The 25260-nt window shown below is 42.7% G+C and overlaps 1 protein-coding gene across 1 annotated transcript in view; it reads right to left on the bottom strand.

Annotated features, from left to right (window-relative positions):
- The window catches only part of LOC141913095 (CD9 antigen-like), a 46677-nt gene that overhangs the window by 5801 nt on the left and 15616 nt on the right, over window positions 1-25260 (bottom strand). The window contains exons 3-5 of the mRNA XM_074804548.1: window positions 8056-8130; window positions 1651-1746; window positions 719-910 (exon numbers count right to left, since the gene is read on the bottom strand). Coding sequence (XP_074660649.1) covers window positions 719-910; window positions 1651-1746; window positions 8056-8130 — 363 coding nt within the window. The remainder of the gene's footprint in view (window positions 1-718; window positions 911-1650; window positions 1747-8055; window positions 8131-25260) is intronic.

Genomic DNA, 25260 nt, shown 5'->3' with positions numbered 1-25260 from the left:
GAAGAGCCCTGGGCTGGATTTCATAGCCTGGGTATCAAAGTAATCCCTAGTGATAAATCCTCAACCAGGCCCACCTTCATTGACTGGGTATCAAAGTTACCCCTAGGGCTAAATCCTCAACCATCATTTAGTCATGTCAGCCCTCTGGTGGCCATTGTTATTAGCTAGGGTTCTGCCCGAGGTGATGCCCTACTCGTGTACCGAGTTTGATAACAATGGGTTGACAAAAGCCTCTAGGCTGTTAACACCCCTCGCGGCGGTGGCGTATTCAGACGTGAGTAAATCTATATGCCCCCTCTCAACTAAAGTTGTGCCGGGGGGGGGGGGGGCATAAGAAGTCTAAAAAAACTGGCTTCAGGATTTTACCTTAAGACAGACATTAATCAGGACCCAGTTTCACAGTTCTGTGTAAAGATTTGACTAAGACTTAACTCATTGAAAACGGACTTATCTTAACTCCGAGTTAACTGTAACTCAAAACTGTGGAACCTGGGCTACAGCTTACCACTTGATGAGTGGCCAGCGTTTAATGTTTCTCAAGTCTAATGTGTCACAAGTCTAAAAAACTGGCTTCAGGATTTTACCTTAAGACAGACATTAATCAAGACCCAGTTCCACAGTTCTGCATAAAGATTTGACTGGAGTTAACTCATTGAAAATGAATCTTAACTCCGAGTTAACTGTAACTCAAAACTGTGAAACCTGGGCTATAGCTTACCACTTGATGGGCGGCCGGCGTTAAATGTTTCTCGTCGACTAATCCGGTCATGTCACAAGCCTCCTCTAGCTGACCTTGTAAATGCATGACGTCTTTCTTACAGCACGTTTTCGGCAGACGGCCGTTGTTGTTGTTTTTGTACCAATCCGACGCTGGATAGTCGTACGGACTTTCGCCTCCGCAACATTCCAACTGAAGACATTTGAAAAAAAAAACACGAACGTAACTCTCATATTTCAGGGCAGAAGTAGAGACAAACGATGCGGCGTTTCATAGCATTTCAACTGGGGACATTTGAAAAAGAAGATAACATACATATCAGGACAGAAGGAGACAGAAAAGGATTCAACGTTTCAAGCGATTATATGAAAAGGTCACAGATCTTATATATTTGTTTGAAAGGGATAGAGATCTGGAAATGTCACATCTTTATTTCTAGCAAATAACATGGTTCCCACAGTTATATGAATTCAAAATTCCCAAGTTTTTCCCAAGTATTTCATGGGTGATTTTTCAATTTTCCCAAATGCAAATGAACACATATCGTCATGCTTCACTCAACATTTTAGCGGTGACTGGTTGATAAAGGCGATTTTCAAGGGAAACTGCTGAAGAAAGTTGCCCTTGGCAAATGCAATACGTGAAATGTAATGAATTTCCCAAATATTTCCCTGATATGAGGAGAATTTTTCAAATTCCCAAATATTTCCAAACCAGGAATTATTATTTCAAAATTCCCAAGTTTTTCCCAATTTCCCTGTTCTGTGGGAACCATGAAATTAAACCATTTCAAAAACTCGATCATCCAACCATTCAGGTGCAGCTGTTGAGATCGTAATATACTAGTAATGTTGATAATCTTTTCAAAAGATGATTTACAAGTGGTCAAAAATATGAAGGACACTACCGAGTATACCCCGGCAGAAGCGTACCGTTCGTTGCACGTAGTCTATCGACTGAGTGCGGCCGAGGTCGCCGTAGTCTTTCTGGACACTCCTTTTAAACCCGTCGTTAATACTCTTAGCAATCTGAAACGAGAAAAAAAAAAATCTAGACCCGTAATTCCTCGGAGCGGGAATCAGATGTTCGTGTATTCGGTGACTATGAATATACGTGTATATATACGTTGTAGCTGGATGATTACGATTCGATAAAACAGTAATAAAGAACGCAGTACGCTAACGGTTAGCTCAGGTGTTTCCCCGGCGCGAGATGTTACGAGCGATTTTTTTCAACATGAATTAGTCGGGGAATTTATTGTACACCGGCGCACACGCGATGTACGGGATACATGAAATAATACGCCACGTTCGAAAACATATTCAGCCACTTATAGAAAACAGTAATTTCTCGCAGGGGCGGAACCGAGGGGAGGGTACAGAGGGTGCGTACCCCCCTTAACATGTTGCTACCTACAAAAGTTTTAATTCATTAGCTTCTTGTCCGTATTACCCAACCACGAGTTAGAGGGTTTTCAGAGCTTTCTTTCGGGGGTGTCCTTTTAATAATGATGATATGCCCTATTTTGGGGATGTACCCCACCCTGAATCAGACCCTAGATCCGCCCCTGTCTCATCAAGTCAAACAGGAGAGTGAGGATGGTGATATGTTTTGCGACCACTGGCCTGAAAAACTCACGGAATCAGAAAATCTAGAAAAAATCAGGGAAAACTCAGAGAATTTGACGAATTTCACCAAAAATATGGAAAACCCTAAGAATTCGCGGATAATGCTATTTGACCATGTGTGTCTTTATCAGTATGTGATTCGATGAAAAATGAATGGATTTTAAACGTAGAAATTTCTCCGATTCAGTCACGGAATTTTGTGTAATCACATCAGGGAAAACTCGGGGGATTTGTAAACGGGCGGAAAGTGGCGTTCTAAAATACAAGATCTATCGAATACGTACACACGGAATAATACAGCCCGCAGTGAATCTCGAAATCAATGAAAGCGTCTTCTTTGAATTTAGTCGATAAATCTTTAAATCGGAAAAATTTCAATACAATCTACTGTTGATAACGACGTGTAGTAATGGTATACGTTTGACGGACTGGCTACGCGAGGCACAGATGTTTTTGTTGAATCGAAAATGAAAAAATGTTTTACGACTATATGTAATTGTATTCGCACGTGTGTTGAGGCTTAAATCATTGGTTGCATATGTTTATATAACGAGGTTTATTCATTCGTGACAAAAAGGCAGAATTTTGAAAAAGTTTCATATCAGTTTCATGTATATTTACTGGGTCATATAGTCGATCAATTCATCACACTTGTTTTTCTGTAATATTTCCCAAATTTTAGTAGGAAGCACCTAGCAGTTAGTCATATAAGAGCCAGGTCCCAGGTCCCAAACCCGTCTGTCATTTGTAAAGGACCCGCCTGTTTTTTCAAACCAGCTTTCATTTCCGGGACTGTGACATATTATAGGACCCTCCTGTTTTTCAAAGGGACCTGGCTTGTTAATTTCTTATTGAAAACACTGATATTATTCATTCCAAAAATCTCCGGACTCGTGCCGAACCAAAGATATCTGCTAATTCTGTCCTGTTGTGCAAGATTGCAGGAAAGAGTTCCCGAAAGGAGCATGCGATTTTGTGAAATAAACGAAATTCAACAAAATATTTCGGTACAAATTGATATCCTCTTCAAAAACATGAACATCATGGTTTATAGGCGCGGTAATAATGTCAAAAATCAGTAAATTCCTTCAACTGCCAATCACACAACAACTATAATGTACTTCGATTTCCAATTTCAAAATTAAACCCTGTTTCACTACCAGCTGGCGTGGTTGGTTTGTAAAAGGGACACCGAATCAAAAAATCAAACGAAATCTACCGATCAATTAAATAACAGGTTCAATCCCTATTTTAAGATCACGATATCCGCGATGAAACAATAAATCTTAAATCCCACAATTGGAACCATTTATTAATCATCGGAAATATTTCTAGTATTTTAGATAAAATTTTCAGTCTACATGAGATTTTACATTTATGGTGACGTAATGTTAAACTTAAGTTATTTCACAAAATGGCGGCTCCGTTCCCTGACTGGAAGCTATTGAACGTATAATTTACGAAAGTAAAAGGTGTGACTACTCGAGCTCTTTAACGCATTCATTTCTTCCATTTCCTTTTACTTCTCACCGAAAATCACTGCGGACTTGTATCTTAGCAACGGCGGTGAATACTCGGGGCGCCGGTTTCAGATTAGATTGTGTTTCTCTCCGTCTAAAGCATGCACTCGTCGTCGTCGCACGGAGAGGTAGAGCTCTACCGACGTACCTCTCTCACTCTGCATGTATACGCGGGTAAAAGATGATGTGTCATCATCGTCGTCGTCGTCTATCGGCGAAAGCCTTTTGCGCCCGGAAAAGCCGCGCAGTCGATGCAAATTTTCAAATCATAACCGACAGCTAAGAAGCACCGGCTCGATATAGACTTAAGCGGAGATACCGATTAAAGGCTCTTAGTCGAAGTACTGCCGCACGAAGATCGTGGGAGTAAAAGATGTTTTAAGTCGTCGACTAAAAGCGGTATATATTGTAAGCCGTGATCGCGCGGAGACGATTCGGCCCGGGCTGAATATTAGCGCCGAGCAGGCCCGAGTTGAATTTGGCCCGTGCCTAATTAGAGAGCGCGCTCACGCGTAAGCCACTCACTCGATACTAAACAATGCTTAAACAAAGCGAAGTGAGTCATTTCCGAAACCAGTTGCAATTCAAACGCAAGAATTTGACCCGTGCTAAGATTTGGCCAGGGCCTGGTCCGACGTTTTTGGTCGGGCCAAACAAACACGGGCCCATTTGGCGTACAGTTGTTACGGATCAAATAAGGCAGCGGCCAAAAATGCTCATGTGATAAAGTAATAAAATGTGGGGTTCACGAAAGACAATGTTAGAATCTTAAATGTTATTAAACCCTTCATTGTACTTGCGTGTATACATCGGAATGAAAACCCAGCGCGGCGATGTCGTCATCATCGTTAGCAGGCAATGGACGAAATAAATGAAGAGTTATGATGAGTAATTGGTCTGGTAATATCCTCAGGAGTGCGTTCAATGATTAATGGACGCCGGATAGAAACGTATATTGTGTAATTGTTTTTTATGTTCTCTACTCGACCGCCGGAAATGACCACACATCACGTCGAGTAATCGACATTACTTATTTACTCGCGAAATGGAGATGAAATGTACATTTTCTATCGGCGACATTTAGCAATTCGCGCAGATCGAGTTCCGTTTCTTCATTGAGGTTTTCTGAAATGAATACTAGTTATGGGATGGTCCTGTTTTTGACATCTGCAGAATGGGAACAATATTCTGGGGGGGGGGGGTTAATTGGAAAAATGTATGAATATATGAATTGAAACTTCATTGATACGATGAGAAATGGAGGAATTCATATCTTCACGAATATTTCGAATTTTGTTCTGAACAAATTCGAGAAAGCTAATAAGTACATTCACCAAAAGTACAGTCAGATCATAGATGGAAAAAAATTATATGAATGTGTCTACATGATAAAGTGTAGCAAAGAAAAAGGACATAAAGGAACCCCAAAGGGTGCATACTTTTTAGAAGGAAGCCTTGCCCAGGCGTAATATGAATGGTACCAAAAATAAATCAAGAAGCCTCTGTATTTTTGATAGTAAATGTATCATCAACAAATTGCGAGGCTATAAAAGTATGGCTACGTCCTGGCATTATGTCAATAGTAAAGGTCGAAATAAGGATTGACTATTCAATAGGGGGATTTCGTTTGATTTGGCGTAAAGGTTTGTTTTTAACGGTGATATGGATTCTTTCACGGTAAAGGTGATTACATCAGCTGGTACTGTACAGCAATATCTCTTATACGAGATAGAGGAGAGAGAGTGGGAATGAGTGAGAGTGAGAGAGAGAGAGCGCATGAATAATGGAAATCATTGGATGTAAAGAGTCGTTAGCTTAAAGCTACGACGACATTGATGAGGAGGCAGGCGGACGAACGAATAAAAGAAAATAGCCATCACAACCGCCATCATCGTACAAACGACGACGGCGAACAACCGGTAAAGATGAGCCGTATCATAGTAACTCTTCAGATCGTTCGTGTGGTGTCCACTGTTGTCATAGACACTAAGTCTATTCTACGAGATGATGTCGTCGTATTATGAGCCGTTGTTGTTGCGTTGAATTAATCAGCCACAGTAAAAAACCGATTGTACTCAGCGTCGTCGTCGTCGTCGTTTATCACAATACGGGGATCGCGTTAAGCGTCGTCGGTCTGTGGGTCAGCGCCGATAATTGTTACCCGTAGATTATTGATAATACGAATCAACAGCACGGTCATCGTGCCGAGGCATCGGACAAAAATGTCCGGATCTTGTCCTGGGGCCAGTTGCATAGTCATGGCTTAGACTTAAGACCAGTCTAAGACCAACTTAGTTCTATAGCTAATCTAACAACTTTAAAGACCAGTCTTAAGATTTAAGACCACTTTTGGACTTAAGTCATGACTGTGCAACTGGCCCCTGAGGATCAGGGAGGGGGGGACATTCGAGCCTGTACCTAAAGGGGTGCATTGGGTGCGAACGCAACACCCCCCCCCAAAAGAGCCGCAGTTCCGCTATTTTTGTCAAAGAAAATTCATTAGATAAAATTAGTATTTCAATGACTTGGTTATATGAATATGTTCACTAATATAGACTGGAAATAGAATCTAAAACCCTTCAAGTTTTTGAACACTGTTGCAGGCTACATCGTCAAATGAGTTCTGCGTTATCTAAATCTGCATCCCATCCAAAATAGTGGGTGTATACGGGCCTGACATTTTATGGTTTTTTACTTTGGGAAAGCAATGTGTCGGGCTAGCCTTAAATATATGGACTGCATTCGATGGTATACAGCGGAACGTCGTTAAAGTGAGCTCCGGGGCACTAGAAAATCTGTTCTTTATAACCAATAGTTCTATATCCAGTGGAAACTCGTGGTTACTTCAGAGGACCAGAAAATCTGTTTGTTAAAACCTATACTATCAGTATATCCAGTATGAAATTACCAAAATCAGTGATTTCAATAAGAGCCAGGTCCCAGGTCCCAGACCCGTCTGTTGTTTGTAAAGGACCCGCCTGTTTCTTCAAACCAGCTATCGTTTCAGGGACCGTGACATATTATGGGACCCTCCTGTTTTTCAATGGGACTTGGCTTGTTGATTTCTTACTGAAAACACTGAAAATTGTCCTATTTGGGATGAGAGATTTTAATTGCCAATAAATCTGGGGTCGCTATAACAAGACTCCCACCGTACAACTCAATAACTCAAACACCGGGATGCCCCATGGTTTTTCAATTGTTACTCATTATATTCCTCGGCGGGATGTCGCTAAAATTGGCTGTGGCAGGAATGCTCCAAAAGCATTTTTTACCCCCAAATTAAAGATAACAGCAAATGGAAGCAAATGGATTTTAACTATTTTCGTTCAGACTCTCGAGTTGCACGAGTTTCGATGAATTATTAATTTCAGCTATTATCAGGAACGGGTACGGTTTCGAGAAGAGACGGTTTCCAATTTGCGAAAACCGCGCAAACTGCATCGTACGCGGGCGCATTTAGACGGGTAATAAGTTAATGGATTTACCGACGGGGAGGCCGCTTATGATCGAGGAGCATACGGCACGTTTAATTAAAAGACAGGAACAGCGCGCGAGAGAGACTGCGAGAAACTACCGCGCGAGCGACAGACATCGTCATTGATGCGACGGAAATTCACGAAATTGATAATAGAATTATCCATTTCACGACTGTCGAAACCAGAAAATTGAATTCAATGTTTCCGATGCGGACAAGCGAACTCCAGGGAAAACTAGCGAGTTTTAGTCGAAAGTTCAATATTTTCATAACGCTGTTAATTCAAAAATGGTATGGCACAACAACCTCTAAGGCTATCGAATCCAAGGCTGGTGTCGTATTGTGCCGAAATTTGAGGTCCGTACGGATTGTTGTATCACATCATTATCAAGTTAAACATCTTCGTAAAACTCTCTTGTTCTTTAAAGAGTTTGGTATTCCGTATTGGGAACATTCAAATTTTCAATCACTATTGGCTATGTAAACTACGAAACAAATTGAATGTTTCCGCTTTTGCTTAAAAGTCTGAAAGAGGTTTTGGCCTGCTCGAACTCAGGAGGAAAGAAACTGTTCCATATGATGGATGGCTATTCGTGAAGGAAAGAAACTGTTCTATGCGATGGATGGCTGTTCGTGACTGACCACAAATTAAGTTATCAATGTAGGATTAGAAAGACGACTCGCGCGTGTGTTCTAACAAATTAGACTTACCCGTTGATTATAGAGGAATGCCAACACACCAGCTGATATCTCGCCGCACAATATGAGGAAGAGGAAGATAAAAAACTGCAACGAGAAATAGAAATTATCATCAAAACAATAGCAAAACTACATCAAACATCACGTTTTATTGGATAAGGCATTTGATTCTCAACCCAGAGGAGGTGGGTTTGAATCCCGATGAAACCATGTCATGCGACCATGAAATGCATCGGTGTTATCTGCAGACTCACTGATCCAGCAACAAAAGTCCTAAACTATTAAGTCACCAGCATATTAATGTTGTGTAGTGATCTGCTAGAATATTCAGACATTCAGATTTCATGGTTTCCTTCAGGGCTGGATTTATAGGGAGCCCATTAGTTGCCGGTGAACCCCCCTAAAAGCCTCTTTCAAAATTTGGGATCTACCTTTCCAGGATTAGAAGGTAAAATGTACTTATTGCAGAAGCCTAGCGAGCCCAGCTAATTACAGCCCCAACAATTACACCTCAGACTGTGTCTCAGAATGCCAAGTTCTTAACATTTTCGGCCATTTGAATAAGCATGAACCCCCCAGCAAAATTCCTGGATCCACTCCTGTCCTTGTTTTCAATTCTTCAAACAAGTTTACTTCATATTCAAGCACGTGATGACCATACTGTTAAGGTATATATACCAAAGGATGTTATGAAAGTGAGGTCAGCTAAATTTCTTGCTCCACCAATAAGCAAAATATGTTAGGAATTCAGGAATTACCTGTTCAAAAAAGATGATGGTCAATTGATACCAATGATAGCATATAGATATAGCTGTATAGTGAATTAAGGCGACGAAAAAACCTTTCAGAACCAGAACGGGTGGTTTTGCGCAGACAGCATAGGATAGGTTTTTTTTTGTAGATTCGAAACAGAAGCCAGATATCGACCCCGGGAGAATTGTGTTCAGTGTTCAGTAAAAAGTAAAAGAGTACCGCGCTCGCGCATCTGTCGAGTCTGATCTCGACGATAAACCGTCATGAATACACCTGAGGCTGAGCAGTTGAAAAATGTCGAACATCCATTAGTATCGACGATTTTATCGTCTTATAATTTCGATCAAGGGGGGCAGGTCCTCGAGGCTAGAAATATATGTGTGTTTATCAAATCACAGGAAGAAAGGCGCGAGAGAGTGCGGTGAAGGTGAGAGGAGGGAGTGAGTGCGGGGGAGTGATATCTACAAGTAGCTTCGATCAAAGCGCATATTGCCGTACTGCAGTCTAAAGCGAAAACTAATGTCGCTGATTCGGATGTGAAGAAGTCGTTATTCAACCCGTCTACCTGCGTCGAATAGAAATCACTGATGGAGAAAACGAACGCAATTTGCCTAAGTAATGCAATTACTTTAAAGGGCAATTGCATTTCAATTCGAATGCGCTAATGATGATCTCTGGCTTCGTATAAATGCGCGAACGCCGCCCGACGACGCGTCCATAGAACCGGCTTAACGTCATTATTATTATTCATTATTAGCCGCGATCACACGGAGAAGATTCGGCCCGGGCCAAATTGGCACCGATCAGGCTCGGGCCAAATTTGTCGTCACGATCACGCGCAAACCATTCACTCGATACTCAACAATGCTCAAACAAAGCGAAGTGGATCATTTCCGGTGCCACTTGCAATTCAAACATTATGATTTGTCTGGTGCTAAAATTAGGCTCGGGCCTCGTCCGACGTTTTTGGTCGGGCCAAATTTGGTCCGGGCCAAACAGGCTCAGGCCCATTTGGCACCCGTGTGAACAGTTGTTCCGGGCCAAATTTGGCCCGGGCCAAAAATGCTTGCGTGATCGTGGCTATAATCAACGTCTTCGAACTCACAGTTTAGACTGTGGTCCCTGCGTGCCGACTTTCTAAACTCGCCGACAACTTTAAAAAAAAACCTGTAGCTCGCGAGTCTTTGATCTCGGGAGAGATAATTGAATTAGACCGAGTCGACCCTCGAGGCGTTGATCGATATTTCCAGTTCGTTCTTTATCAATTATTACCTTGGATTGTATACGTCTCGATATAAAGCAATGATAATAGTTATGAATAGAAGATGGCAATCGATAGATAAGATTGTTTAACGCAGTCACAGGGCATTGAGCTCGACGCGTCGGGAACTGAGCCAGTTACAAAAAAGCGGAAGGCGATACAGAACATGATTAAGACATGTTTAAGACACCTCTTCGAATACATAGTTGACACATGAAGTGAACTGCTGGAATATTGCGGATTCGGATTACTGATTTTTTTCAGAATCTTATTTCGTTGCTGCTATCACCTATGCAGCCTGCTGTAGAGCCCCATTACAACTGCATCACAACCGCTGGAGTCAGGTGGGAACTGTATCACATAAGGGCGGATCTAGGATCCTTTGAAAGGGGTGGACCTTGAAATTCGAATGGGCACTTAATTTGAAAGGGCAGATTTGGCAATGTGAGGGCTGCAAGCGAAACATTAGTAGGGGTTCTGGTGGCCCTCCCACAGAAAATTTAGGACAATCAGAAGGGCTTTTCTCATAAGGACCCATTTGTATCTATTTTTAGTCTTTTAAAAATTTTCTTAGCAAACAATTTTTTTCAGACTTTGGAGGGCACATCGAATTTCGAAGGGGATGGACCAGTCCACCCAGTCTACCCCCCCTAAATCCGGCCCTGTCACACCCACTGGATGCAGGTGGGGACTGTATCACACCCACTGGAGTCAGGTGGGGACTGTATCACACCCGCTGGAGTCAGGTGGGGACTGTATCACACCCGCTGGAGTCAGGTGGGGACTGTATCACACCCGCTGGAGTCAGGTGGGGACTGTATCACACCCACTGGAGTCAGGTGGGGGCACTCGAAAAATTCTTTATACATCGAAAAATAGGAAATTGTGAAAATTACTCCGTTTAAAGGGATGTTGACCGATACAACACTCGCCGATGAAAGTCTCTCCCCGATGAACAAGTCTTTATCTCTCCTTATAAAGAACCAGACATCGGCCACATTAAGCGGCATTCGTCGGAACATTAATTCCAATTATCCATATACACGTTCCCCTATATAGCATCATTGTGCGGATAATTCACCGCAACGATTAGTTCTTTCGCTACCATTAAAAGAATGTTTCTGGCTAGAAACGATCGTCAAATATTCCTATTCTATTTCCATCATATTCAGTACATAAAACGTGATCGGGCATCGCATTATGAAGTAAACGCAGCCGCCGCGCCGCTGTCGAAGCCACCGATGATTATTTCACGCTGAGTTCGGGCAATTAGCTTCCATCCACATCACAGCGTGGCCCCCGATTGCGTTTGAGTTCGAAATTCTGCGTCGATTATAAACGAAGTTCGATAACGCGTCGCATCAATTTCAACGGCGAGGTAATTTGAAAACGCGCAATTTATTGTCGTACGATCGTCAGGCAGATTAATTCTCAATATAGCAGTCTTTCTTTCTTTCTTTCTTTCTCTCTCTTTCTCTCTCTTTGAGGGTCGATAAGCAGCCGTATTCATTGTAGAACAATGTATGCCGAGTTAGTACTTTTTGATCTCTTTGAAACATTAAATGAGTTTAATTGAAATTTGGTAGTGCTAGCATAGCTTACAAGAGCACTTTTTAACCTTTTCAATGTCTACTTCTCAGTGCGGTGTATTAATTTGGTGATGGACTTAGCTAGTACACCACACTACAGTGTATTGATGTCATCAGTAATTAGTTTTTATCCCTACTGAAAGATAGCAGCAACTGTCGAAAAAAGTTATTAGTAACTATATTTATAATATTAGTAACTAATGATACACCGCGCTGCGGTGTAGATGCGATATATTGGTATGCCTGTTATTTAATGCACTGAGGTGGAATTTTAGAATTTTCAAATCATCTCCAGGGGCTGGTTTTACAGAATCGTATTACCTTTAACCCTGGGGCTGTGTTAAAGGTAATACCAGACTATAAAACCGTCCCAGCACTTTTGGAAATTGACTAGTCAAAGGGTTAATAGCATTAGTTTTAGCGATAGTTTAGTTTTTCGCTAGCAGTTTTTTCACCCTCTCTTTGGTGAAATGTGAGTATCATTGTCCCGCTATAAGCCGTATAATTCAGCGTGGCCTGTAATCACGTGCACATTAACTCTCGCTGATTTTGCTTTCATATTTCAAAGGATTTCGAGACCGTTTCGCAAAGATTTCCGCGCTTCTATCTTCATCTTCGCGAAGACCCTTCCGACTCAACGGACGATGCATTATCGACGAATCGCCGGCAATCTTCTCAAGATAACCGCAATCAACGCGTCGATGAATAACCATTATTTATACCTTTCATCTATAAAACGGCCGTCGTTCGGCAGTAATCCGCGATCGCCGAGCTCGGTCGGTCGCCCGGTCGTATAAACGTTGATTACAAGCTGAAATTCGTGTCGAGTGTTTCGACAGGCTATTAATCGCCTGAGGACTCATCGGAGAAAATTAGTAGCCACTACGTAAGTACGCGGCGGAGCTGCGGGTTGATTCCAGGTAGATTAAAAGAGCGACTGTCGACTGGGATGGTAACCGTCGATCCAATATCGCCGACAGAGCCATTATATAACTGAAGAATATAGGGAGTGGCTACTTTCCACCTATTTACAAGTCCCTGAGTTTACCAAATCCCCGAGTGAATCAGAGAAATTTCTAGGTTTTAAATGTTACAATTGATTCATTTTTCATTGAATCCCACACTGATGAAGAAACATGTGGTCAATAACATTATCCAAATTCCCTGGAGCTGGTTTTATCGACTGGTATTAACTTTAACCTTCGGATTAACTCAATTGCAAACGAATGGAGTTGGCCCACGGGTCAAAGAAAATACCACTCTTACAAACTCGCCAGGGCCCAGTTTCACAAAAATGATTAAGGCCTAAATCGATTTAAGATAAACTGAATTCACGAAGAAGTTAAACCGATTTAAGAGTTAAACCTTTTTGTGAAACTGGACCGAGAGTTTTCCCGGATTTTTTCCCTAGACCTTTCTGACTCCTCGGGTTTTCCAGGTCGGTGGTGCCACCAGCCTATAAAATGATGATGAAGAAGGAACGACGGTTTGACTTGGTTAAAACCGACTGAGTCTGGGACGATATCTGTCGCTATTGGTCGGGTCTCACCATCGCAGAACTTCCGAGAGAACGATGTAAACCAAATACCTGGCCAATCCGCAATTGCGTACCGCATTCGCGAAAAACAAATCAGCATATTTCACAGCGATAATACGTCGCATGTTCACCTTTTAATCCCCATCGGAAATATAGACGCGTTGATTAAATAGCTCGGCGAGAGGGTTTTCGGTTAATTTGTATGCAATTATTCCCCATTAGCTAGTGTTGAGTTTCTTATGCATCAGTCTAGTGGTCGCTCTAGTAGTCGCTGCGGTTTCACCAACGTCGAAAACGTCCATGATTGGAAGTTTCCCGATATGTCAGAACAAGCGAGAAGTAAAACATACTACAATCTAACGCGGCACGTAATGGCGTTATCAGCGCGATATATCCATCTTTTACATTGGCATCTACAAGGTCGGAAGTTGAAGGCCAAATGTGATATAGCATTGGTGGCGAGGCATTAGGGAAACGAACCGAGTTGCCTGAGGACTAGATTGCCAGCCTGCCAGAGAATGGCATCTCCGTGTATCTAGTCTCACCATACGAGCAATTGCTCGTAGGTCTCACTGAGACTGGTCAAGTAAAGGTATCATGTATGAGGTCGCAGTACATATAGGATGTCAAGTACCGGCTGTAAAGAATATGTTGGCAGTGCCAATGTATGTGATTCTAGGGTATTCTCACTAAGTCCGATACGACTAGTCAAATTTTACGGCATTTATAGAGTTTTAAGTTGATACTCAGCTTCGATGTTGCTGTGGAGAATATGAACTAATAAATCAGTTGTCTAAGATTGAGTCGCTCACCTGCAGGATGAGAATCAAGTTCTTTCAGTGACTGGTAGGGAAAGAGGTCTTAAATGTGATGTCACATTATTTCTATTATCCTTATTGCAAGGATCTGATTTATCAAAATTATGTATACATCATAATCTATATAATTTTTCTTTTTTCATTATTAGTTTTCAGGGTTCATCCCCTTTCTGAGTACAGCCTTGTTTGGCTTGGGATGAATCCTTGACACATTTCTGTACATTAATGACTGATTTATATTTGTGTGTATATGTATTCTCCTCTGTACTTTTGTGTCTAAATAAACTTCACTCACAGCATCCATAGCGGGCACGAAGCGGTAATTAGTGAAAGGTAATTGACATACAAATTACGTAAATGAATGAGACATGAGTGCAAGACATCTATATTCATAACCAACCACTCGATAGATAGAAACTTTTTTTCTAAAGTGTGGCTCGATCAATTTTAATGAGATAACCACGCGAGGGCTGTCGTCTGGTTGAGATTCACCAAATTCATTGAATTAAACAGGAGACATCGACGTGTGCCATCGATGTGTGCGTCGTTGGTGGAATACAGCGAGTAAAAACTGATTGAGCAGCACGATTTAAATAATCCATCGGCCGCGGCGCTGTCAGCCAGCCTGCCTTCAACTTTAAATCTGCTACGCGAAATTTAATCATCGAAATCTTTTCCATTTAAACATCGGCGCGGTAAAACGGCGAATAAATCAAAAACAAAGTGACTCATCTAATTAAAACTATTGATTACCGTAAGATAGGGGATAGATCGAGAATAGCGATTAAAAGCCTAAGACGAACGAACCGGGATCGACGTGCAGTCGGTACCGTAGATCAAACCCATGTTTACCTAGCTAACAAACCGACGCATCAGCCAGTTTGACATCAGGCATCCGCTTTCTTACAGTGCTGGCGCAACTCCTTCACTACAGTCAGTAATGGAGACCGAACGAAGCAAATAGTGAACGTGAAATTAGTGTTTGACGAATGGTAAATATAGCGCGAGGAAAGGAGAGAGGAAGGAGAGGAGATAGGGAGGAGAGGGGAGAGGAGTGAAAGAGAGAGATAGAGAAAGAGAGAGAGATGGACGGAGATAGGGAGGAAAGGGGAGGGGAGTGAAAGAAGGGATAGGGAAAGAGATGGAGGGAGATAGGGAGGAGGGGGGAAGTGAAAGAAGAGAGAGATAGGGAAAGAGAGATGGAGGGGGATAGGGAGGAGAGGGGAAGTGAAAGAAGAGAGAGATAGGGAAAGAGAGATGGAGGGAGATAGGGAGGAGAGGGGAGAGGAGTGAAAGAAGAGAGAGATAGGGAAAGAGATAGAGGGAGATAGGGAGGAGAGGGGAGGGGAAAGAGATAGGGAGAGATGGAGGGAGAGGAGAGCAGAGAGGAATAGGAGAGAAGAGTGACAGAGGGAGGAGAGAGATAGGCAGGGAGGGAGAGGAAGTGAGAGGAGATATTGATAGATGGAGGGAGGGAGAGAGGAGTGAGAGGGAGGAGAGAGATAGGGAGAGGAGGGAGAGAGGAGAGATAAAAAGTTACAACCTCAAATTTCAATAAGTCCCAAGAAGCCGGATAATGAATTATGTACAGAAAAATGTGACGTGCAGGCTCTAATTTCCAGTGATTATTGATAACTATAAGAAATGAGTTCATGTGGGCTACTTTATCATTTTCATCAGGTTTTTTAGACTTGTGGTCCGAAATACGACATCCGAGTATAAGAAACACTAATCATTCGACGCTCTATGGATTTGAACATGAAACTAAATCTACCGAAGCCGAATTACCGTACTCGTACGCGGGTCCGCTCGGTTAAACTCTCAGCTGCTCCGGTACTTGTAAATAATTGCGAATTATAGGCATTCATATCATGTTCGGCATTCGCGCCGGCGAAATACTGATGAAATTATGATTAATTTCGTAACAAGATACCTACAATAGTTATGAACAATGCGAATTGAACTAGAGATTGAAAATTCCGAGAACCACTACAGACTACAGTTACAGACTTGAAGGTTACGCGCGTCAACTTCATCCACTTTATATATATATATATATCGATATATAGATTAATTAGCGTTTACCACTGTAAGATAACTAAGTTTGACACATACGCATTGAGAACTGTCGAGATATCTTAATGACAGAATTATCGACGCGTACATCGCAGTGTTATTATTGATAATGTAAAATGAAATGAGTTTATCGTTGAACACATCAAGGGGGCGAGCGAGGAATATAAATGTTACGCATATAGCCCTAGTACAAGCTGTATAACCTCCTGTACTTAAGTTCACTAGTTCTATCGGTCTTAGGACGCTTGCAAGGGCGGATTTAGGGGGAGGGAGGTGTTCCGGGTGGACTGGTCAAAATCTGAATGTGCCCTCCAAAAAGTCTGGAAAAAACTATTTGCAAAGAAAATTTTAAACAGACTCAAAATAAATCCAAATGGATCCCGATATGGACAAGAAAAGCCCCTCTGTTTGTCCGAAATGTTCTATGGCAGGGCCACCAGAACCCCCAACGTATCGCTTCCAGTCATTGCATTGCCAAATCCGCCCTTTCAAATTTATTGCCCAACCGAATTTCAAGGTCCACCCCTTTCAAAGAATCCTGGATCCGCCCTTGGCTTTCATTCTACGTAAGACCTGGGTTCGATCCCCGGTGAGTGCATGTAATTTCACTGTCACTTTCCCCTGATCTTTTTTCGATTCCCCGAGTTTTCCAGATTTTCCGGGTCAGGGACCAAAACTGCTTAGAAAGTGCCGAGGTTCGGAAGGCAATGACTTAACGAAAAGATTACTTTTTTGGGGGCTTAAAATAACGAAATTGTCATATCCATCTAAGGCTTCTTCGAAGAAAGTTTTGGCACGCTCGAACGCCTACATTTAACTCAAACCATTCCCAATATGTCAGAGATGAAACCTACAAAATGCAATTTATATATTGCTGGCGACCACAAACTCAACAACCGTTCAATTGCAATTAATCAACATTTAAGCAGCAGTCGACAAATCAATACTGACAGAAACCGGAATCTTTTTCACGGGGAAAGCGTTATATCAGAACATCTTACTGTATGTATATATGATTAGAGTGAGAGAGGGTGGAGAGATGGTGGAGTGGGGAGAGGTGGAGAGGAAAGAGGGTGGAGAGAGAGGGTGGAGTGGAGAGAGGTGGAGAGGAGAGGGTGGAGAGGAAAGAGGGTGGAGAGGAGAGAGGGTGGAGAGATGGTGGAATGGGGAGAGGGTGGAGAGGAGAGGGCGGAGAGAGATGGAGTGGGGAGAGGTGGAGAGGAGAGGGTGGAGAGAGAGGGTGGAGTGGAGAGAGGTGGAGAGGAGAGGGTGGAGAGGAAAGAGGGTGGAGAGGAGAGAGGGTGGAGAGATGGTGGAATGGGGAGAGGATGGAGAGGAGAGGGCGGAGAGAGATGGAGTGGGGAGAGGTGGAGAGGAGAGGGTGGAGAGAGAGGGTGGAGAGGAGAGGGTGGAGAGGAAAGAGGGTGGAGTGGAGAGAGGTGGAGAGGAGAGGGTGGAGAGATAGGGAGAGGGTGGAGTGGAGAGAGGGTGGAGTGGGGAGAGGTGGAGAGGAGAGGGTGGAGAGGAAAGAGGGTGGAGAGGAGAGAGGGTGGAGAGATGGTGGAGTGGGGAGAGGTGGAGAGGAGAGGGTGGAGAGGAGAGGGTGAAGAGAGAGGGTGGAGTGGAGAGAGGTGGAGAGGGTGGAGTGGAGAGAGGTGGAGAGGGTGGAGTGGGGAGAGGTGGAGAGGGGAGGAAGAGAAATGACAGGAAGAGTGGAAAGGAGTGGAAGGGAGAGAGGGTAGAGAGAGGAGAGCAAGAGGTGAGAGGGAAAAGAGGGGTGGAAAGAGAAGGGAGAGGGTGGAGGAAAGAGTGAAAAGAGGTAAGAGGGGAGAAGAGGAAAGAGGGTGGAGAGATGGTGGAGTGGGGAAAGGTGGAGAGGGGAGGAAGAGAAATGACAGGGAAGAGAGAGTGGAAAGGAGTGGAGAGGGGAGGGTAGAGAGAGGAGAGTAAGAGAGGAGAGGGAAAAGAGGGGTGGAAAGAGAAGGGAGAGGGTGGAGGAGAGAGTGAAGAGAGGAAAGAGGAGAGGTAGAAGAGGGTGGAAAAAGAAAGAGGTAATGATCGATACCTCCGCGAGTTTGTGAATCAACAACAGCTCATGGTTCATAAAGTAAATGCACACACGCAACCGATAATAAGCTCTTTACGTCTAATACATCTATACAGCCAATCATAATACACGCTTTTATTTCAGAGTAATCGAGACCAATATTCGTCGAGTTCTTGATAAGATTTACCGGGAGAGAGAAGAGCATTCTATCGATCGTAAAAACATAAAATACAAACGCATCGTAAATCGTTTTATTTCAGTAAAGGAGCATTATAGCGGATAAAAATTAATACGATGACGGCCGTGTACGGATCGGAAAATACATGATACAAAGTTTAAGATACAACTCGACGATTTTAAATGCGCCGAGCGATCATTATCGGCGGGGCAAATCCTATCGAAACGATCCGTTAACGCTGAAGACTTTCAAATTCAAGGAGCAGTTTAAACCTGAGAACCGCGAGACTATCCAACGTTAAGGGGCTGTAATCATAGGTCAATTTCAAACCATTGCGCACACACACGGACACTAATTTGATTATCCTAATTGAATAGATGTTACAGTAGGATAATACATTGTACGTAAGACAAGAAGTTTAACTCGATCATCTGGATTTAGCTAAATGCTATAAATACTTCCTACGTGAATACCCCTGATAGTCGACAAACGACAAGAATCTGCGTGCGCGCAGTCACCGGTTCAATCTAATCGAAGAGATAAGGATGAATATCTTATCCTACGACGTCAGTAAACCAGCTGGGGCCAGTCGCTGATGGACAACCGACGTCATAACTGACAACCATACCGGCAATCATAACTTCATTATTAAGCTAGAAAAAGAAAATGATGCCTTTTGCTTTTCGTAATCGGTCGGGTCATTTCTATAAGCTGCAATGAAATTTGTAATCAGATCATTTCCATAACTGCTGATTGTGATTTTAAAGAAAAAGTAATGCTGAGCAGAAAGGTGGCCGGGCTGGTTCAACTTTTAAGCTGAGCAGAAACGAGAAACAAGGTATCAATTTTTTTAGCCTTAGTATGCCGTATGGTATTGCTTCGATGATTGACCACCTTCGAACAACCGCCGCCCAGAACTGCGCTCTGTTGTCCATCGAAGAATTGATAGGATTGCGAAGGCGAGTAATTTGTGAATATTACCCGAGTGCAGTGTTTAACAACGACGATGGACAAACACTGGTTACGCTGTGCACTGACCGCCGACCGCGCCATGACAAACATGACTCTCGCGCTGACTCCAATACGGCAATATCGACCGACCGCGGCTAATATATACACAGCGAGCTTTTCACACAAAGTAACATCGTGTAACGCCATCATTTTTGCCGATAAACGGACGTAAGCCGCATACGTATGGATGTGTCACATTTAATCTCAAGCCTCACTCGCCAGCGACTGCTGCCGGCGAGAGAGAGGCTATATCTATCGGTACAGCGACGGACAACGGAAGGAGAACTAATACCTCTTATCTCTATAAATACATTGATATACACCAGCAATACCGGGCGATACGGGGGCTTCAAACAGTGTCACCGACAACAGCAGCAAACGTATAAAAACAATAAGACGAACGATCCAATCTATACGAGATGATTGATCGAGATATTTACGAAGACGTCATACAAAAACCCGTATTACTGATACACGTATTACAGAAATCCGTATCACAGATCTCATAAACCCGTATTACTGATACACATATTACAGAAACCCGTATTACTGGTACACGTAATACAGAAACCTGAATCACATAAACCCGTATTACTGATACACGTATTACAGAAACCCGTATTACTGATATACGTATTACAGAAACCTGAATCACATAAACCCGTATTACTGATACACGTATTACAGAAATCCGTATTACTGATACATGTATTACAGAAACCTGTATTACTGATACACTGATACACTGAAACCTAAACCTTGTATCTCTCGTTATTAGAGATACCACCGTCACATGCAGCGAAGGGAAATGACAACCATCCCCCCCTGATTACATCTTACTGACGTACGAATTATATTGACAATCGGCCGCGATAGAAAGCGGCGCGTGTGTATACGCGATCATTGCGGAAATTACGAACTTCGCCCGCGGACAACACGAGTTCGACCATTAGCGCGACGACGTTTAAACAGCCACGGTAACTGTATCAGTGATATATATATATATATATATACATACACTCACACACCAATAACCAGTAAGTCACTACATACTAATAGCTCATTAACTGTTAATGAAGTTTTCTCATATAACATTGACCGGAGTCTCCGCGGCGGTCAATACGTTAACCGATGCTACTTGACACTAGCGCTGATATCTATCCACCGGGGTGTGAAATCACAGGCATCGATGGCTAACGCTGACCGGTAGCCCGTTGTACAATCATGAGTCTTTGACCTAGGTAAATCAGAGATATTTCCCTAAAATGTTATAGCTCATTCATTTTTCGTTGAAACACGTATACATGGTCAATAACGTTTTCCGAATTCCCCGAATTTCCAGGTTTTCCAGGTCAGCGCAGTGGTCACCCTGTTTGATTTGACTGGTCTTTAAGGCTATTCTAGTTCTACAACCGATCTGATGACAACTTCAGACGAGTCTTCAGATGATTTTGGTTCTTAAGCCAATCTATACAACTTTGGTCTTATGATTCAAGATCACATTTGGACTCGAGTCAAAACTGTGCCACACGCAGGGCCGGTTCTTAAATCATGACTTCGACCTAAGATCCAGTCTAAGTCCATCTTAATTCTATAGCTAATTTAACGACCTAAGACCGGTCTAAGACCATCCAAGTTCTATACCTAATCTAATAACTTGAAGTCTTTGAGACCACTTCTTGACTCAGGTCTCGACTGAGGAACAGGGAGACTCCTGGGGCCGGTTGCATAGTCATGGCTTAGACTTAAGACCAGTCTAAGACCAACTTAGTTCTATAGCCAATCTAACAACTTAAGACTGGTCTTAAGATTTAAGACCACTTTTTGACTTAAGTCACGACTGTGCAACTGGCCCCTGGTGTAACACTGCTGCTACTAGTTGCGGGCCCAGTAGAGCTTAAGTCATAAATCTAGGAGTCTAGGAGGGCGGTGTCAATAAGTTAATTATCGATCATTTAAACTTTTCAGCATCGAATGTAATAAACCTATCGCGTATAATCCACGCTTTCTCGTGACTCGGCAGTCGATCCCATCACTGGATGTCACATGACATAAATAACAGCGCGCGAAAAGGAAATCCTCTTTTCACGTGTCTTGAAATTAGTCCGCAACAGTAACTGACGTTCTGAGCCTCACTTCAATTAATGGAAGTGTCTCTCGTTGAAGAGGTTACTGGCTCCGCCGGCTAAAAAACTGAACATTCAAGTCCAGACCGAGAAATACACGAGATTTTAATGGAAATCCATTAGACGCATGAAACTTCACATATATACGGTGTATTCGGGCGGAAATTGAATACCAGTTTTTTTCAATTTTTAAAACGCTATAGCTCGCGCGCATATACTTTTCTCATCCCCGGAGGCATCATATTTTATTAAAGTTCGATATCTAGAAAACGAGCGTTCGATATTCATTAAACTAAAAAAAAAAACTGTCATTCTAATCGGGTCTGGGTGTGTAGAGAGATAGAGAACTGCAGCGCGGGAATTAAACTTGACATTTCAATGGCGATGATAACAATAGTTTGATGAATGAAGCTTTCGGCTGATATCGGTAATATTGTAATATCAGCAGCTGAAATAACAAGCTGTATATTACACGAGGGATGATAGGAACTCTCTACCTGTCACTGTCGATATCATAGACAGGCCTAATAAATGCTGTCACCCAGGACCGTGGATGACAGGACTTTTCTACCTGTGACTGATAAAGATACACGGAGAACTGGTCAGGCCTATTGATGTGACCCAGCACCATGGACGACAGGACATCTCTGCCTGTGATCCAGGAACAGGGATTGCCTGGATGACAGGACCTTTCTACCTATGACTATTACAGGCACATGGAGAAGCGTGGTCAGGCCTGTTGGTGTGACTCAGCAACATGGATGACAGGACATCTCTGTCTGTGATCCAGGAACAGGATCGCCTGGATGACAGGACCTTTCTACCTATGACTGCACATGGAGCACTGGTCAGGCCTATTGCTCTGACCCAGCACCATGGATGACACAGCATCTCTGTCTGCAGATATGCCAACTTATTAGTTACTGCATCGACGACAAAAAGATGATTTTCAGGGAGACCAAGAGGAAAATTAAAGAATGAGAACAATTTCTAAAGGGGCTGTAGAAAATAGTTTCAGGGACAGCAATAGATTTTCCAATAGCATGAAAAACATCCTTAGGGACAGTGAACTATTTCAGGGACTGTCCCTGACAATCAGGGACAGTGCTGGCAGCTCTTTACGTACCTATGACCTAGAACCAGGGACCGCCTGGATGACAAGACCTTTATACCTGTGACTGGTACAGTACACTGTTAAAACTGAGTCATCTCCCCATCACAGCAACGTTGACATAAACGATGAACGTCTTCTCCAGAAACGACGACAGTGACGGAAATGCAAAGCACAACTCCCTCGGGCTGAGAGGAACAAACCGGTGAGAGAGATGAGAGAGGGGAGACAGAGGGAAGAGAGAGGGGAAGAGAGAGGGGAAAGAGAGGGGAGAGAATAAGAAACATGACAATGTTCAATCGAACAAAAACAGCGCAAGGTGCTACTACAGACTTCTACAATGATGCATTAAATATGAATTTGGCTTTAAAAACAGAATCGATTCATTTTGAGAAGATATTCACGAATACCGGGTAATCTGAATTCATGTAAGGTACGCAGATTTCTAGTAGTCTCTAGTCGTAAAGTAGAACGTCGTTAACAATTTATCGGATCTAACAAAACCAGGATTTGTAAAATTTCATTAATTTGATACTCGATATGATGAACTATCACACGGGTAATCATCGAGCCTATACCTCCATTACCGCTACACTGGTACTCATAGATGAACAAAGCTCAAAATATCCCCTTCAAATGTGCGGAAAATAGAACTTGATGTCCCCACAAATGCTCACATTATATCCAAAGGCAGTAGGGGGAGGTCCCTATACCTGTGTGGTGTTATGATATTGGACTGAACGGTACTTAGGACCTGAGATGAAACAATGTATCGGAACAAACAGTTTCGCTGTCGCTGACCTGAGAAGTGGACCTGAGAATGGATGAACCCAAGTATTGGAACAAACATTTTCCTTGTGGCTATAAGTTGTGTTGTTACAAGTGGACCTGAGTTTGGATGAACCCATGTATCAGAACAAACAGTTTTGCTGTCGCTTTAAGTTACGTTGTTACAAGTGGACCTGAGGTGGGATGAACCCATGTATCAGAACAAACAGTTTTGCAGTCGCTTTAAGTTACGTTGTTACAAGTGGACCTGAGGTTGGATGAACCCATGTATCAGAACAAACAGTTTTGCTGTCGCTTTAAGTTACGTTGTTACAAGTTCCCCCTGTGACTCTTATTGCCACATTGAAACGAGCAATTTCTACAATAGTAAACCAGCTCGACTATCGACATTGATGCAGCGCGGCTAGTTACGAAATTGAATACATCGTGGAACAAGAATTCAGTATTAGCGGATATCGTTCGTACTCGGCGAGCAGGTGAAACATTTCACGTTTTATCGGTTTTCCTTAGGTTTATTATGGAGTAAATGGCGCCGCAGCCAGTTCGTTAAGAGCCGTTCGACGTGTCTGAAGCGCGCTGTTTCGACGACTGAAATTGATCCAGTTAAGTCTCCGAATGAAGCCAATTCCTGACAACAACCGACTTCGACGACGGGACCGCGCGCGGAATATACACTTTTCGGAAAAAGCGAAGAACGAAATCGGCGTTTGATTGACAGCTCGCGTAATGAGAAAATGTGGAATGCACCGGGACCGGCGGTCGTCGCTGGTCGGGTATACTGATTGCTGATAGAACCCGTTATTAAATTCTTTACGCGCTCATACACGCGTCGTCGTTGAAAGGTAGAGATGTGAATTGCAGCGACGACGAAGAGAAATGAATGCAATATTCTCAGCATTCATAGATTCATTGCTGGAAAATATTCCTAACATTACACGTGACCGTGAACATATATATGCAGAAGTTGATGAAAGTTTGAAAAAACAAGGCGGCCATTTTTATTCGACTCGCTTTTTCCCAGACTTTTTGTACATTGTTTTTTCCCGACTTGATACAAATACGACATAAATAAGACATTAGACGGAAACTGTTTGATAGCGATTGCACTTCTAGTTCTTTTTCTCTTACAAATTTCTCCTACTATTCCCTGATTTGTGGAAGACTCCTTCCTTCCTTCTTTCTCTGTACTCTGCTGGATTTTGCTAAATTTTACAAATATTTCTTGATATAGTCAAAACGTCGAAATAAAATGCTATTTCGAGGAAACTTTTCAGGCTTGGGCCCGATTTTATAAACCTGGACCCAGTTCCACAGTTGTGAGTTAGAGTTAACTCTTGAGTTAAAGTTAGTTCATTTTCAATGTTTGAAAAAAAATATATTGCGGGATTTTTTGCATCCTCGATCTTCAAGCATCATTCGGACATCTCGGTGAAATATAGCCTAATACAAAATTGAGAAGTGAAATGCAAAAACAAACATGAATTTGCTCAGGAGTTTTGAGCAGAGTCGCCGCGAAGCTAATAGGATATGTAGGGATGTAGCAATTAGTGAGTATAAGGATCACACGTAGATTAGCAAGCTTCGAGACTCAATTACAAAACGAATGTCGGAAATGATATCAAACGAGATTCGGACTGTAGGAAGTGCAGACATCGAGGGACTTCATATCGGCAATTATCAGAACGGCTAAGGATCTTACGTAGTTAATGAGCTGCTGTTGTATGATAGAGGACAAGCTGTATAACCACTGGCCAAGTGGACTAGTTCTTTTGGTCTACTGGTTAGCACGCTTGCTGTCTACATTCGAGACCCGGGTTTGATCCCCGGTGAGTGCGCGTAATTTCACTATCAGTTATCTGGTGCCTGATATAGGACAAGCTGTATAACCACGGCCAAGTGGACTAGTTCTATTGGTCTGCTG

Source organism: Tubulanus polymorphus, chromosome 11, assembly GCF_964204645.1.
Source record: "Tubulanus polymorphus chromosome 11, tnTubPoly1.2, whole genome shotgun sequence".
In the NCBI taxonomy this organism is placed as follows: Eukaryota; Metazoa; Nemertea; class Palaeonemertea; order Tubulaniformes; family Tubulanidae; genus Tubulanus; species Tubulanus polymorphus.
This window is presented reverse-complemented; position numbering and strand designations above follow the sequence as displayed.